The 17,856-nt window shown below is 36.8% G+C and overlaps 1 protein-coding gene across 6 annotated transcripts in view; it reads left to right on the top strand.

Moving 5' to 3' along the window:
* The window catches only part of AIG1 (androgen induced 1), a 129,136-nt gene that overhangs the window by 29,948 nt on the left and 81,332 nt on the right, over positions 1-17,856 (top strand). For 3 of the 6 annotated variants that reach the window (XM_062572450.1, XM_062572457.1, XM_062572455.1), the window contains exon 2: positions 10,148-10,303. In XM_062572450.1, coding sequence (XP_062428434.1) covers positions 10,148-10,303 — 156 coding nt within the window. Of the gene's footprint in view, positions 1-4,094; positions 4,178-4,219; positions 4,241-6,734; positions 6,792-8,350; positions 8,458-10,147; positions 10,304-17,856 lie in introns of those variants that run through there. The other 3 variants (XM_062572453.1, XM_062572452.1, XM_062572454.1) reach the window with 3 other exon arrangements.

Raw genomic sequence — 17,856 nt, 5'->3', positions numbered from 1 at the left:
TTCTTAACTATTTCAAGAGACGTTGTTCTTCTGATCAAATCCAAAGCAGAATGTGAAGAACTAAGAATCAAACTCAGTGTTATTCCTAACATTGATATGCTGAAAGACGTGTTAGTTCCCATAACAGCATAAATGATACTGAATATGATCGTGTTTCTCAGGCAGCTGGGGAGGTCTCCATCCCAGGATCTCCGCTGATGCACTTCCTGGGCTGCAGTGACTTCCTGTAGCTCTCCTTGCCCCAGTTCCCTGCTGTCTCCTCCCACTCAGATATATTTTCTGTCTTTGATTGCTTATTCTCCATGCGTAAAGTCTGACATAAGTTATTTAGAATAATTGGGAGATTTTTGGAAAAGGATTAGTCTGAAAAATAAAAGTACTTAAAGCTGAAGTAAAAATTGAAAAGGTTTCTTCAGTGGTGGTGTTGCTGAAAATCAGAATTTGCCATTCAATATTGTGAGCTAAGGTTATGAACAGTCAAGGTGGGAAGAATATAGTAGACAAACTAAAAATTGTAAAACCTCAGAGCTTGTTAACAGTAGTTGGTTGGCACAGGCAGATGAGCTAGTTAAAATTAAAATATCTATCCATTAGAAAAGGTACAATAAGGCAAAGAAGTCTTTGAAAGATAAAGGCAGTATGAGCTGCATAAGAAAAAACATGTTTATATTTATACTAACAGTAGTATGGCTGCATTTGGAGGGGAAGAAAAGGTCTGTGCTATTTCTCTAAGAAAGCTGGGAGTTTTCCCTAGTATGCAGTTTAAATTGCTATCACTGTAAGTAAGAGCACATACACATAGAAAACAGCATGTTCTAGTGAATGTGGTGGGGGGAGGTTTCCATGCTTTTGTTTGACATATAAAATAAAGAACACTTTTTTTTTTCTTGAATTACATACAGTTCTATATAACATACAGTGTTTTGCTTAAAGTGTTTTGTAAAGTCTTGCTTTTGAGTATAGTCAACAATGTCTGATCACCTTGCATTGAACTACTTCCTTTAATATTCAAAAATGTGTCCTCTCATCCTTTTCTCAAGTGAAGCTTGAATAGCAACATCCTTTGCTATGATCTAAATACAAAACATTCTTATTTTAATAACAACTTTATTTATGAGTATATTTTATCTTCCTGTCATAAATTATCTTTCAACTGCTGCAGCAGTGAGCAGAGGAAGAAAAGTTGCTTTAAGCAAAAGCTGAAGATTACCATGATTGTGCACTTGAGCTATTTTTCAGAATTTGGGTTTGAGAGTGACTTAGCTTGTGTGCTGTTAGTAGGTTGGATGGATGAAGAGGTGACATTAAGTTTTCAATGCTTCCTTCCTTTACTTTCTCTGGGGAGAGGTACAATTGTCTGACTGAGACAGTGTCACTTGCGTTGCTGAACTGGTGTGAGGATTCATTCATTATTGTTTTTATAGTGCTCTGAAAACAGAGGAATTAAAATATTTTATTTCCTGTAGACGTGGCAGGGCAGCATTGAGGGTGATGTCTCAGATTTTAATGCCTTTTCCATTTGCATTTCCATGGCTGTCACCATATTGCTGAGATACATCAATCATTGCCATTTATAAATTCATCAATTTAGAAGGTAGCTGTTACCGTATTGATTAAAAAAGAGAAGAAGCAAAAGTAGTGACACTTAAAAACTTCCATGTACTTTTGTTTTCAGATTCAGTGCATCAGAATTACTTCCCCCTAGTGGTTTTCGTATAGTATTTTTAAATATTAAAAATGCTGGTGCAATGCAGAAATTTCTAGATTGAGAAAGACATTGTTTTCAGAAAGTTTCATTTTAATCAAATTTAATTTCTCTTTGGAGTAGTACACCTACAAAGTTCTAGGGACTTTCCAGCCATCAGAAACCCTATCCTAAAGCTCAGTTTAGCACAGACAGCTGCAGAGCAAGTCTTAGCTTCTTAGTTAACTATCCCAAACATTGTCTAGAGAGCTGCCATTCCTGCCCTGCCTTGTTGACTGCAGGGCCACTGCAGGGCTACTGCTGAAGAGACAGTACTAACCATGCTGAAATGTGTAAAATTAGCATTTAAGCCAAAAGAATGACATAGCCTTCCGTACAGTGTAGAATTCTAATAAGATTAAGCTTTAGCAAAGAAAAACATAAAAGATATAACCTAATAAAATCATAATCTATTCTGAATAAACTGTATTATACATGTTTGGTGAATGAATTATATAAGTTTAATGAAATTACACTGTCTTATAAACAGGATACAGTAAGTAGTAATGGCAGCTTTTCTGTATACAATGCAAGAAAGTAAGGGAGAAAATGGGCATTATTAGAAAATGAGTTTAGTCAAAACAACTTAAAATCAAAAGGAAAGATAAAAATAGAGTAATAATTTATTAAATTTTGCAACAGTGAGCAGTGATTCATTCCAGTGAATCTGTAATTCAAAAATATCCAGGAAGATGCATGTAGTTCTTAGAGGAAGAATGGATGCATGTGAGGTTGGCGAAGAGTGGTACAGCCAAAAATCTTAAGATCTGAGGAAATTTAATACTCTCTCAGCATCTGGTCAAAATTTTATTTATATTACTGTAGTATATTCTGTGTTTGTCCATTCCATCTTTTCATATGATATGTGGTAGTGGATTCCATGCTGTTCACACTTTTAAGCCAGCTGGCATATACTCTGTCATGTTGATACCATGCTGGAAATGTCATTTATGCAACACAGCTGAGATATAGTAGCACTTCAAAATGAGTTTATCAATTGTTGTCCACTACGACAATTTTTTGTCGTGGGTATTTTGCCCATGTAAAAAGCATACTTAAGTAGGCTTTTTTACGTTAAAAATTAAAGAATTTCCAAAGATTTTTGACAGTTTAATAAATTTAAGCTTAGTCTGTTGTCGTAAAGAATTGTACATGTCTTTCTAAAAATACTAAAAGGTATTAGTATTATTTTAAAACTACTTTAGCACAGCCACATTGCCTCTCCAAGAACTATGCTGTGACTGTTTGAAAACAATTACCGGAGAGCCAAGAATCATATAATCTGAGACTTACCTCCCCAGTAAACGTAACATAATAATTTTTTTTCACAGATAAAGTAGAGGGAAGATGGAGAGTGAAGGGAAGAGGTGGCTGCAGTCTGATTACAGCATATATCAGGATTTTTTTCATTTCATTTGCTGAAAATTGTGAAGCATAATAAACTGAGAGGCACTGCTATAAAAATTACATTCTAGGAGCCCAGATTTATTTTGGTTTTCTACTTTCTTATTTAAGTTGTTTAGTTTACAAAAAAAAAAAGTTGGTTTTCAGTCTGTCCAGATGACAACTCATCTTATCCTCCAGCAGGCAGAATTTTAAAATGCATCTCCTCTTGGAAGCACAAGGTCGGATTAAAATACATAGCTATATCCTCTTTCCATAGTTCATAGTATGTACTTTCCTACTTGGGCTTAAATGATTTAATACCTGCGAAAACTAGACACAAGAGTCAAACAAGTTTCTTTTCCACATGTAATAATTCCATAGCTGACTTTATTCTTTTTTCTCGTTTGTTTAAAACCCTGTCCTTGGTTATATTTAGACGATCCTAGTAGGCTTCAAAGAACAAGACTACAAGAGGTTAGGTAGAAAGTATAGGATGATGTTTAAAGGAGTCCCTGGACTTACATTATATGGCAAGGAATTAGGCATGTTTTATAAGCTCTGATTCATATCATATGACTAGATCATGAAAATAAAGTCAAGTCAGGTCTCCTTACAAGGCCTCACATGTGACATCCTGCTTACAGGAGCTTTTCCTTTCCTCAGTGAAGGCTGTGAAGGGTGAGGGTGTATTGGATAAGGGCAGGGCTAGATGTTTGTAAGGCTGTCCGTCACTGTGGAATCTGTGCACTTAACAAACTTCAAACAGTTCTTCTGATAGAAAAAAGTATAGTAGTTTACTAGTGGAATTTAAGTTTTAATTTTGCATGTGTGAAAGAGAGAGAAGTATCTATTTCAAGATTCCTAACCAACAAACAGTTCAAAGTCAAATGTGTTCAGTATTCCTTTGGTTTATTCTCTTTTTTTCCCCTTGTCCCTTATTTTCTACATGTATTTGCTTTCTCAGATGACTGGCTTTTGATGGGCAGGGTCTGTGTACTTCTCCTGTCCTGGAGAGGCCTCTGCAGAAGCCTGCTTCAACAAGCCAAGGTACCTAAAAAGGCCATAGGACTGCAGGCCGGTGGAAGAAGGTTGCTTCCAAACTGATGCAAGGTCTGGCTTTGTGCCACAACTTAAGTCAATTAGTGAATCTCCTAGAGTGATGCTGCTCTTCCACCTCAGCCTTTAATATACAAGCCATTTCTTGCAAAGAAGTAATGACTCTTAAGTAATTCGCAGTATTTTTCCAGGTGTTTGCACTTCAACTTTAATTAATTGTGTATGTAGTAATTTGACACATTACACTGACCTGTGTTTTAATACTTAAAATGGTGTTGGCTCTTGCTTTTATTTCTTTGTATCTTTATTTCATTTGTCTATAAACACAAAAATTTCTTTTTTCTTATCTAACACTCGTTTTGCTTCTCTGATACAAAGATTTAGTGCTTGACTATGTATTGTTCAGCTTCTGCTTACTGTTAAAAATAAAAAAAAAAAAAAAAAAAAAGAAAGGAAAAGAAATGACAAGACTAAAGGTAAAAGTGGGTAGAAACAGAATGGCTTTGGACAAGACAAACCAGTAGCTTCGTGCAGTCAAGAGTAGTAGGAGATTTAATAAACAGTTAAAGCCCATGGCTTCATTCTGTAAACCCAGTACATCTTCTATAAAAAATAGTTTGTTATTCAGCTTAAGTGCACTTGCTCAGCGTATTTCAACTTCAGATAACTGGGCTGTCACAGGGTGCAAACCGTACACCACAGGTGTCTATGTACTGACAGATACACAGCAATCCAAACCAAGCATGGTCCCAAAATACTGAGTCCAATCAGTTGTGTTTACAGTGGGCAAGCAGATAAAAATATAGCCTGAATTATTTCAGGGTTTCTTAAAACACGGTCACCCTAATTACTGAAGCATAATACATTTATATATCAGATAATAGTGCCTAGAGGCTAACAGAATGAAAGCAAAAGTGACACAAGGTGACAAAGGGTGGTAACAGATATTCTGAGGTTAGTAATCATATTCTTGTTATTTCAAAGGAAAATCAGACCATGTTCTGTATATGGCAGATTGCAAAATGTGAAGTATTTGAAAATTAGAGCTTTCAGCAATTTGATTTCACATATTGGTAGAGCTGAACTTCTGATTTTTATTGCTCCTGCCAATACCGGCATCCTAGCCAGGGTGCTGTGGGCTCACCCCTGACAGCTTAGCACTTTCAAGTATGAATTAGTTTCCCAATAAAATATGTTATATCTGCAAACTCTTAAGATTTCTTTCAATGCAGTATTACCTTTTACTAATGGAAACTTGCCTGGGTAAGAGAGGCACAAGTACTAATGTATGCACATGCAGGCACTTTATGTGCAAACATGGGCATTCTGGAGTGTATTAAAATTCCTTCATTTTCCATGCTATCTTGTTATTTTTTATTGATTTCTTGACTGTTCCTAGTATGTTTTATTCTGGCAGCCCCCTCTATTTGCCAGCCTGTTCTGCCTTGTAGGAAGGGATGTATTGTAGTCTTTAAAACTGATAAACTGAAGAACAGTGAATTGTCCATTATCAAAGGCAGATAGAGGAAAAAATACTCATGAATAATAGTAGTGCTTCCACAGCTTGTTCCGGTTCTTCTGCCCTGAGCTCTAAGGAGTGCGTCTGATTACACGAGTTAGCTTGAAAGAGTATCAGACCACAGGAAATGAAACCCTAGATTTGAAGAGTTTAATGTGAGTTTTCTGCCTTGATAAGAATAGTGACAGAATTTCCATTGACCTCCATTGTGCAGAGATTTTATCTGCGCTGTGAAGCTCTGCAGAACAGGAGAGGGAGGAGTCTCCATGGCTTGGAGAAAGGTTTACAAGGAAATACATTTTCTGACATTCAACCTGAGAGGCTAAGGAGCTGAGTTAGGGGAGGTACAGAGAGGTCATTGGCTGCTATCCTTCAGTGAGCACCTTGTGACAAAATGCACTTCCTGAAACAATTCTTAGTTTTCCCATAGGAGACAGACATATACAATTAGTTTATTTGGTCCTAATCGTTCATAAGAAGCACTAAAAACTGTTTTGGTATTTAATTTAAACAGATACCGCTATTTGAAATAAAATCTTGCTTGCTTGTTTTCATTCTTCAATTCGTAACAGTTTTCTCTTGTTGCATCTTAAAAAGTTACTTCTCTGCTAATAAATCTGTATTACTGAAATATCCGTAGTTTTCATTGCCATTAATTTTCATTATTTATCAAAGCCTTATGGGTGTTACAATATCAACTACATTACTATTTGCCCCTCTAGACTTCAGTGGAAAAAAATAGGGGTTGTAGCTTACTAATAAGCTAGCATTTTATGCCTGTTTTAGTGACTTATTTTTGAGGACTCTGCTTACAAACTTCTGCCTCTCTCTTGCTGTTACATGGTGTAAGGAAGGTGTGGCTGTTTTCTGTCAAATTTGTGTTTGTCATTTTCTAAATCACTGTTTTCCATCAAACTGTACTTAGAGACAAAAATTGGAAAATATTTTCTCCGTTATGCTATGATTGCTTACATTTCAAGAAGAAAAGGCAATTAATTGTTTAACATTCTGGTACCGTTCCATGTATAGATTGACCACCTGCAGATATTGAGGTCCTGGTTTTGAAAATGGGATCCCAAATCTGAGGTAACGTCAGGGTATTTTGGAGAATGTTGGTTAGAGGGAGTTGGGACAGGTTTAGCTCAGTTGGTTAGAGTGTGGTGCTGCTAATGCCAAGGCCGCAGGTTCAATCCTTGTACGGGCTATGCTGAGGGTTGGACTAGATCTCCAGAGATCCTTTCCAACCTTATGACTCTATGAGTTTCTACTCCCTTGCTGTGAACTTTTCACATCCATTCTGCAAAATTCACACTAAAGAGCATGGATTTTAAAAACTTTTTTTCAAACCATAAACCACCAATACCTGTATGTTATGCCTTTCCTGTGCTAGACCCACAAAGGATGTAAATGTTACTGACTCTGGGTGTTGAATTTATGCTGCTGAGATTCATGCAGTTCTGGAGGTCCTCAGTTTAATCCTAGATGTTGCCAGTTGTCAGAAGAATATTCTTACAAATTCTAGAAAAGAAAGAATTATAACTAACGTACGTAAGTAATTTGTGTGGATAAGCTAGAAATGTTTCTCCTGGAACACTGTGGGATTTTTTCACTGTTCCTCAATGTTCAGTAGTTCTCAGTAAATACATACTTTTCTCTTTCTTGCATGGATTTTTCTGGTAGTTTGGGGGTGTTTTTTTTATTCTTTTCATAGAATAGTTTCCTTATACTTACTCTCTAAAATCTTGGGTACTTTCTTTTCCTCTAGGAATTTTCAGTTATTCACTGTAATGTCATTACATTTTTCCTTGAAACACAGCAGGAAAATGGGGAGAGAAGTTGTTCAGTTTATGATTGACTAGTGGATGTACCATTTCAAATCCCTTGGAAACTGGGTGTGAGACTGTCTGAGTCTATGTTGCCTTGGATAGATATCATTTCAGGGAATCATGGTTAGAGCTGCAAACAGTCTATTAGTCACACATCCAAGCCCTGCCAGTGTAATATTGTTTCCTGCAGTACATTATTGAATGTTTTGTCCGATATCAGTTTGAATGACTCAAGCAATGAGGCTTCCACCACTTCCTCTGAGAAACTGTTCCATGGTCTAATAGAACACACTGTTAGGAAATATTTCCTGGTACTCAGCCTAAACTTTTTTACACCCAGATTGATCTCATTACCATTAGATACACTTTTTTTTTTTCAATCCTGTCTTAAATCTTTTTCCTTCCTTGGCATTCATACTCTTGAATGAATAGTAGATGGCTATCATATCTCCTTTTAAGTAAAGCAAATACATAATTAGTTCTTCTATTCCTTCTCTCCAAATAGGCCATCTGTTTGATAGAAAAAAAGGGCCGAGTATGGGGAGATTTTTTTTTCTACTAAATGCTTATTTCAAACTCATAATATGAAAAAATGCATTGTGAGCTCATATGATTATATGGCTCCAAGGAGTCCCAAATTTTATTTAAAATGTCTTTCAAGAGTTACGTAGAAACTGATAACTTTTGCAAGCACTCGTTTGAAATAATACCTATTTCTAACTCAATATACAATTCTAACACTAATGCTCTGCTGTGTTTCATGGCTTCAGGGAATGTTTTCTAATGTTGCTTCCTCTATGTTCTGTACTATTTATCAAGCAAAATATATATATCTACATTGTGGAGAGGGGAGAGCACTGGCAGCAAAAGTGCAAGCAGTTCCTGTATGATGATGATGACAGAGGATATTCAGGGAACGTTTGAAGGTCTGTCATTCACAGCTTTACAGCCAGAATTTACAAGTATTTGCTTATATCATTCTGCATCTTGGCCACATCGTTGAGGTTATATAACGGTTGTTGAGGTAGAGAATGTACTTTATTGCATCCAACCATTACACTTCTCTTGATTTCTTTCTAGTAGTCAACATCTGTTTGGTATTGAAGTGTCCAATATTGTTATTCCAACTTCCTCACTTTTTCCCTCCCTCCTCCTTCTTCCCTACCGTATTCCAAATTCGGGGCCACTATCTTGAGGGTTTTTTTTTAATGACACTAATTATAGTCTAAATTCTTCAAAAATATATGCACATAATAAGTTACATTTTGCAAAAAGTGGGCCTTTCCTATTCGTATTTTTTATTGATGGTCTGCTGCTTGATATGAGGTCCCAATTAGAAGAGCAGCTTACAATTAATTTTTAAACTAGTGTTCCATGCTTGTTTGGAAAAACATCTGGTATGTATTTTAAGCATATGTTTATGTTTTTTGATGAATCACTATACAATGTGGGAACCACACCAGTATCTTACTAATTTCTTACCTGAGGTTACCTGATGCGTATGGGTTTGTGACCTAGGCTTCAATCTAAGTGAGTAAACAAGCTCTGAGCACTTTCTTTGAACTGTATTAAAAAGGATGAGCAAGTTAATACGCCATCAGGCAAGAACATTCCTGAGCTAAATTACAATTTTACTAAGCTAATTAGGAATGAAAAATGCAGTGATCAAACTGAGATCAAGTAAAGTTTGAACCAAATCAGTGGGTTCAGATTATTAAATTACCAATTTAATACCATGGATAAGCTCAGAACATCACAAGCAAATACATAAACAAGATAATGACAAATCAGTGACAGTTTTCCATCATGAAAAGAAAGTAGCTTGAAGAACTCTTGCAACTTGTGTGTTTTATTGCTATTATCTGAAATGAATGGATAGATTTGTCAAAGCCTTTAATGCATGATGAATTTCAGTGAAAGTCTTTTACTTCTGAATGGACTGTCTAAGGCAGAGAGAGGCCTCAGAGACTGCTCCTGACACAAGAGAAAGAGCTGCTCTTCTTTTTCTTTGCCTTTGCTTTTATAGGGAGTGCTTCTCACTTCTTCCACCATCCAGGACAACGTTATGGCTTTGTGGCCTTTGCAAGGTTAAGGAGGGGGTGATCATTAGAGTCCAGTCCTCACTGAGCTGATGGTGGAAAGCTCCACCATTGGAACAAGTCTTCTGTGTACATAGATTCCTCCAGAAAAACGAACAACGATATCTCTGGGGGGCTTTGCCAGGATCTTCTGGCTGGGGTAATGGACACCAAACCCTCTGTCAACAAAACCAAAATTTTAAAGCTTGCTAATTACCTAATCAATGCATTTTCTGTGCACTGGCATTTTCCTCCTCAAAGCATTTATTTCAGTGTTCTCAGAATGTGAATATTTTGGACAAAATATTAGAAAACTAATTTAAGTGAGCCATATTACTTACACAGATGATTTTCAGTCTAAAAGCACAAGTGACTTACGTTTTATGTGAACAATTCTACTCATATTAAGCAGCAGGCATTTTCCCATTCCCCATGTCAAATCTGCACTGGTGTCCTCATGTGTGCCTATCTCTGCACCTGTTCTCTACCAAATGTCTGGTGTTTTCAGTGTTCTAGAATTGGTTTTCTTTCTGTGCAGGTTATCCAGGCTGTCTTTTTTGGTATCTGCGTATTGACTGACCTTTCCAGTCTTCTCACCAAGGGAAATGACAGCCAAGAACAAGAAAGGCAGATGAAAAAGCTCATTTCCCTCCGTGACTGGATGATGGCTGTTTTAGCTTTCCCCATTGGAGTGGTAAGTATGGTGTAACTGGTCTTTACTGAATTGGGAGAGCAGGTGCTATTTACTGATTGTTTTCTGGCTGCAAGGCTTTTTGCACCTCTTGGAAAAAGACTATGCAGAAAAAGAAAAATGGTAGAGGTGGTTTTATTACTCTGTATTTATCCAGCGTGTAAGGGATTACTGATGTTACTAAAATTATTTTCAGTTCATTAAATAAAAAAATGTACTTTACAATAGGAACTTGATTGTGCAAGTCATTTCAAACGTGAATTTTACTGGTAGAGTCTTAAGAGTCAAGCTGTGCTTTTTTAGTGTCTCTTCTCATCTTCGATAGTAATAAAATGCTGACCGAGATGTGTTTTCACATTGTAACAGCCTGACTGGAATTTAAGCCATTCTGTCATGGAGAAGAAGGGAAACTAAAGTCTAGATTGCTCCCTATTAATCCTACAGGGCATTCAGAGCTAACAGAGGAAAATGGGGGAGGAAAAGAAAGGTTTTTCAGTAGTGTGAAAAGGCATACAGACAGAATTGAATAATATGATTTTTTACAGGTCTTTTTCAAAGTAAAAGTATTCTTTGGTTCAGGTTCTCCTCAACTGGGACATTGCGCTTTGCTTTCAATGGCAAAAAGTGCTCAGTGTCTTGAGGTGTCACATACCACACATTGAAAGCAGTTCTAAATTCAGGATTTCACAGATTTTTACAAGTGTGATCTACTCAAATTAGTTCTAAATTTAGTACATTAAAAAAAATGTGAACCTGTAATTGAAGTATTATTTTATTGGAAGTTGGGATCAAACTATTCCTAATTTTTAATTTCAAAAGTTCAAAATACAGTATAATTTTGTATACTCAGAGATGCTTCATTAACAAGCGATTTCATCTTTTATGTGGGCTTTCACAATACATGAAGAAATACAGAATACTCTAACAAAGTTAGAGAATGCAAAAAAATGTGAAACACTGTTCAGGTATTTCCTTCATAAAACACCCAATTGTTAGCCTTCACTTATTGCATGGCTTATCTCTTGGGAGCTGCCATAGTTCTCACTGGGGTAATGAGCTGCAATTCTCCAGCCATAGTAGAAGAAACACCTATGTCAACTAATACAATTTATAAAAATCTATGAATAAACAGGCTTGCAAATATGAATTTTATGTGTGCAGAGATAAATGATAAATTTGTGTTTGAAGAGAAGCTGGGAATTACAAAGTAGTTGTGACTGTGATTGGCAACAGATGCTTTTTGTACTGTGTTGACACTAGGAATGAAAAAGAACAAAATTACATCATTATTTATCTTTATTTAAAGCTTGTAAGTGCCTTTTTCAATCTGCAAGTGTAAACCTTTGCATGCATCAAAACACACATTTTCCCAACCCTTTTGGCTCTCTTGCTAGTCCTCTCATGCTTGCCATGACATTCAGGATTCAGGGATTCTATTTTAGCTTCACACTGATATCTGTGTACTTCTCCACCCTTGCAATGTTTCTAACCTTGAAATGTTTCAAGATCTTTGAGCATCTCACCTTTCTCTGCCTTGGCAATACTGAGAGAAATTTTAAAATGTGTGTTCTGAGCCTTTCTTTCATGCATTGTTTCTTTTGCCACTGATAAACAAGGAGTACCTACTAGTCATTTCCGGCACTGGAAGTACTGTTGCGACATCTACAAGTTTGCAGGTCCCAAGAGAAAATCTGCATACCTGAAAGCTAGCTCATTTCTCAATGGTTTACATATACACAGCAACTTCCATTTTACTCACAACTTCCAGAAAATAGTAAGAAGGGCCATGCTCATTGGACAGGTACTCTTCGTTTCTAAAGGTGACCTTTCCATGGTGAGAGGGAACAATTGTCTACCACATTTTTTTTTTTACTTGAATTTCTAAAAAAAAAAAAATGTATGTATCTATAAAGCCTGAAAAGGTTGTTTTTACTGTTGTTTCTTTTCCTGGCTACCGGGAGATAAACAGTAGAGCTTCAAAATATATCACTGGCCTCAGTAACCTGCCTGAGGCTTACATCTCTGAACATCTGGTCCCGCATGAGTGCAGCTCCTTCCTGAAACTAGATCCTCTTTCACTGTACTCATCACATCGCAGTTACTACTTTTTGAAGCATTAGCCAGAACCGTGGGGGATGGCAGAAAGTGACAAAAATTGACCTACTCATTGGGGGCTTTCTGCCCTGGGATAACAGGTAGGAAAAATCCTAAGCCCAAAGGGAGCAAATGTCCAGTGCTGGTTGTGTTCTGTACAGAGTTATTTATGTGTAAGAAAGTATATAGTCAAATTCTAATACGTCGGAGGTGCTTGTTAGGAGGAGGTTATTATAAACTGGAGCATCTGCAGAAAAAGTTAAAGTTCCTTCATTTCCCAGATTCTCTCACAGCTTCTTCACTCAAAAAGCAACACAAAACAACAAAAAGACACTCAACAAATCAAGAGAAGTTCAAATATGGGGTTTCAGGGGTGTTTTTGAGAATCCCCCACTTAGCTTTCCATAGAATTTCTCAGTGGTTTCCAGTAGTGACATGATGAAATCTTAAAACGGAAAGATTAAACAGATGTGAATAAAATCCATACTGAGTTTCTGATGCAACAGCAGTGGTCATGCGTAAATACTTAACATTACCTTAACACCTAAATTATTTTTAGTACTGAGTGTTCTATACAGGGCATGTTTAGGGAAAAACGCAAATACTAGGGAAACATTTTAAAGCCTACTGACTAGTTTTTCAAGAGCTAATCAACACAATTTTTTTCTTAATTTCCTGCTTCCTGAAGCCCTTGAGATGGCTTGTTCTGAAAAATAAATGAGAAAAGAGGGTTCCACTCCCAAGTCAAACAATGATGTGTGAAAAAAAATGTAACAAAATAAAGCTTTTCATTTTTAGTGCTTCCTAAAAAAGTATTACATGTAAGCCACCTGGGAAGTCTGACCACCAACCTCCTTCCACCTTTGAAAGCAAAGTAAACTCCACAGCCCAAGGCATGCAATCTCCTTGGGTGGCTTTACAACAAATCAAATCTTTCAAAGTCTTTGCAGCAAATCAAATCTTCTCTAGTGTTGTGTAGTACTTTGTATACCCCCAGGGCTCAGATAAAACTGTGAATTGCCAACCTATTGTTAGGTTTAGGAACATCAGAAAATAAACATGAACTTCTTTGGAGGACCTAATGAATGCTATTTACCTTTTGTTGCTCTTTCTAGTAAAGGTCTTAAAAAATGAAATCAGAAATGAACAGAAATTTTTTCTATGCAGTAAAGCATTATTCCTTGAAAATCTCTTGGGGCAACACTTTCTAGCCTTTTTTTAAGCTAAAGCCCTTTTTAAGCTTTCTAGCCTTTTACTGTAAGCTTACGGTACTATTCAAATGACTGAGAGATCAGAAAATGTCCACTGAAAAAATGCTTGCATAGGCATTTAAAAAGTTTGTTACTATTTCTCATCTGTCCTGTGTGCACTTAACACCTCTTTATCAGTGTAAAGGAGTTTTATATTGGAAATAATTTACACTGCTATCATTGTAAAAAATGGCCTTTATGGAGAAAAGATGAGCTTAAAAGTCAGAGACTGTATCAACATTTTTAGACTATCCCTATTCTTTTCCATTTTTTCAACATAGATCCAAGATAGTTGCCAAGTTTCCATAGCTAATTAGTGTTTTGTGTAAACTGTATATAGTGTTATCAATATGTTTCTTGTAATTTGTTCGATACAAGAGAAAGAGGTGATAAAATGGGCATTTCTAGGTACTTAAGCCTGTATTTAGTGGAAACAGGAAGAAGAAAGAAAATGTGTATTATTAGATATTAAAAAAGAAACTGTTGTCTAGAAAATCACAAACTGTGCAATTTATATATTTTATATTCTGTATCTTTAATAGCTCAATTATTTGGCTCTGAGTTTAAACTAGCAAGAATGTTCTCACTTTCTTTATATTTTAAATTTATGTTTTAAAAAATCTGTGATACAAAATAGATAAAGCCAGACATGCTTCCTTATCTCTTATTTCTATGTGGTATTTTAAGCAGGCACTGGTACAATCAAAAGAAAAGCTGATCACCCTTCTTCATTTGAAAATAAGTAATGCTTCTCGGGGATCTTATCGCAAGTATAGATGTGTAGGCATTTGCTGCAATGTCTCCTACTTATCTTCTTATTTGACCAGCCTACAAAATAGTTCTATTTCCATAATGGAGAGGACCTTGCCAAAATCTTCCAAGTTTAGATTCTGCCCTTATCTGGGCTGAAATAGCAACTTGTGATGGAAACATGAGCTAGCAGTAGTACTAGTAATTGCTGAAGTCTCTTCTGTGAGGAGAATCTTTCCTGATTTTCAGCTGCTGCTTCTTGTGACTTACTTCACTGGCCCTTATCACATTCAGTTGGTGAGATCTGGAGCTACCATTAGATCCCATCTAAAGCCAGCTCTGTGCCAGTTTGTACTTGCTGGGATAAGCCTTTAGTAACAATTTGCTTCTATATGTAATGTCTTTAACTATCAAAGACGCTCATAGACAATATATTTTTACTTATGCTTAATCAGAGCTGTCTTGGGAGACAGCCAGAAAGCTTACCTTTAACTGCATAGCAACATGCTTAGAAGAAATGTTGGTCAGGGTCAAAGGTTTTTTTTCCTTTGTCTTGAAACTATCCAGGAACTGATTGAACTTCACTGTACAGCATAGCCAAAACTGAAACTATATAGTGCAGGAAAACAAAGTTCCACTGGGTTCATTGTTCATTTGTATAAGATTTCTCAGATGGGTTTATGTAAAACAGCAGATTACACAACTCTTCTTGCTGGCTTTCCTCTGTTAGTTTTTCTTTGCTTCTATTTGTGGTATTTTGATAAAGCCACTTGTTTTACCTTTTGAATCACCAAAAATTTCCCGATTTATCCTTTAAAATTTCTTCCTTGCTAGTGCCACATGTTCTTCTCATGTCCTTCTCTGAAACTTCGAAGATAGATGGCAAAAACTGAAGGCTATATTTTCATCAAGTGGGAAAAGAGCGTGTTATTTTTGGCCCTCTGTTTTGCTGCTGCGTATTTAGTTAGTGATACTCTGTGATAAGTGACCTCTTCCATATTCTCAAACAATTTTCAAGGCATACTTGCAAATTTGAGGTTGTCTTTGGTCTGTAGTGTCCATAGAATAGGGTAAGTAGCAAAAGAGGGTCTCTTTTGTTCTTTTGTATAGTGCTTGAAATTACACTGTTTAACCAGTAAGTAATTTCTGTCTTTGGCAGGTTGATAGTGTTAGGGCACCCCTGTGCAAAGAAGCATAAAAGCAATTGCTGTTTTCTTCCTTGAATTCCAGTCTTTGGGTTTGTCTAAGGAGGAAGTGGAAGAGTGACATTTGTGTCATTTTACCTTGGGATGAAAGAAAACTATGGGGGTCCTTGAAAGTCTCAGCACGTGTATGCACATGCAAGCATATGAGCAGCCTGTTCAGCTCAGCTTTTAAGAGTAGTACCATGACTCTGTCCACAATAGCAATGGACTGTGCCATAATGAAGATGCGATTATAATCACAGGTGTTACAATTCTGAGTGGGCCTTACAGGGGCAACATGAAGTAGTAGCTCACTAAATCCTGTTTTTCTACAGGATGACTGTATGTGATCTAGCCAAAACCCAACCCAAATAAAATTATACCATACAAAGGTATGAGAATAGTAAAGAGGTGGTTTAAAAGTAGCAGTGCAACAATTGCTTATTAATCAAAGTGGGATAAATTCAGGACCAGTCAAGGAAGCTAACTAAGTAGCGTGTCCTCGTTATAGTTCTTATTTTATCCAAATGAGCTAATTTTAAAAAAGTGAAAGTGAACTATTCAATCATTGGATGGGATCTTTCCCAGGGCACTGTTAGTTGCATGTCTGTATGTCCCCTGTGATAGGTTAGTCTTCTAACACTTTATTTTTTGCGCACTTCCTTTACCTTATGTCTACCGTGTGTGCTTTGCTAAGCAGCATTTGCCGTCTGTAACTCCAGATGGTTGCAAACAGCTAGGCTGATCTCATTCCATCCATTGGCTGACGTTAGTTAAGGGACAGATGGCACATCGCCTCTTTTCTTATGTTTACCTTCTTGGCAAAGTCTATTGTTTTATTCTACTTCTTACAAAAATCACAGGTCAAAACATGCCAGCTTTGTTATATTCACTGTAATACGGTTCAGCCTAATCCTGTGTGATTTTCCTTGCTATAAAACTTCCTTGGAAAAAAAACCATCATCAGTCTTGATCTTCATGTACCTGGGAATCTGTTTTCATATCCCAGTTGGTCTTAGCAGGTTCTCAGACCTACTGTAATAATACATGACTTCTAGGAAGCCGATAGAGATGAGGATACTTTGCTTCCATTTTCCCTGCTGTTCAGCTATTCATACTTTGGCACTTATGTGTCAGCAGGTGTGTAGAAAGCTATGCTGTGCCAGTGCCAATACTGGCCCAGAAAAGAGACTTCTTGTGGGGTACTTTACACTTGCAATATTTTTCAGGCTGTCCGTCATAATCTTTTTTTTTTTCCCTGGCATCTGTGCACTAGTCAAAGGGTCCAAGCTTAATCTGACCAGGCACCAGTAGCCATCATAACAGATGGACAAGTGTGTTGGAAACCAAGAAACTATGTACTGTATGCACACTGAGGGAACAGTGTAGTGGTTCAGATCATTCACATAGCTGTCTGCCCCGAGTGTGCATGTCGGTGGTTAGAACAAGGTGCCATTGATAAACTGTAACCTCAATTTTAACTTTCCAAAGTCAAAAGCATATGAAACAACTTATACCTACACTACCACACATACTAGTAATTTGCTGACCTTGCTCTGCTGACCCTGTATTTCTTGCACTTTTTCTTACTGTCCCCTCATATTAGCCCTAACACATCAGAGTAAGATAGTGGCCGCACTGGTTCACGTGTAACTGACCACTTGTGTGCTGATTTCACCAAAATCCATATCTGTTGTTTCTCAAACTCAGTCATGTCACTTCTGTGCAAAGATCTCTTTATACCTCCTGAAAATTGTCGTTTAAAAACTTCTAGCTCACCTGGTTTTACTACTGTAATCAACAGGCCTTTTATTATTTATTATGAGCTTAAATTCAAGGTAAAATAGCAATTATATTTTGATTATAAGTCTGCACTCTATGTTTTCTCCCTAGTTAAGGAAAGCTAAAACTAATATTTCTCTGTATTTTTGTGTTTTAATATTGTCTCTGCTTCAAACATCAGGGTATCTTTTAAAGATTTAATGCACTCTTTGGCAAAAGCTTAGGCTAGTGCACATTCTCTCTGAGCCATCTGTCCTGTCCTGTCCTGTCTCAGCTTAGAGGGAAGAGTGATCTTTCTTTAGGCTCCTGGTAAATAGTCTCTGACAAGAGCCAAGGCAAATTTCATATTAAAAGTGAGCAGGACACCTGAACTATTTTCTGTGGAACCCAGTCCCTGAGTTGTGTGTGGAATACTTCAAGAGTTATTTTTTTTTAATAACCCTGTTTTGATGACTGACATGAAAAAGTACAAAAAGAGCCATCTTTGCAAGAGCTT

This window comes from Rhea pennata, chromosome 3, assembly GCF_028389875.1.
Source record: "Rhea pennata isolate bPtePen1 chromosome 3, bPtePen1.pri, whole genome shotgun sequence".
In the NCBI taxonomy this organism is placed as follows: Eukaryota; Metazoa; Chordata; class Aves; order Rheiformes; family Rheidae; genus Rhea; species Rhea pennata.
This window is presented reverse-complemented; position numbering and strand designations above follow the sequence as displayed.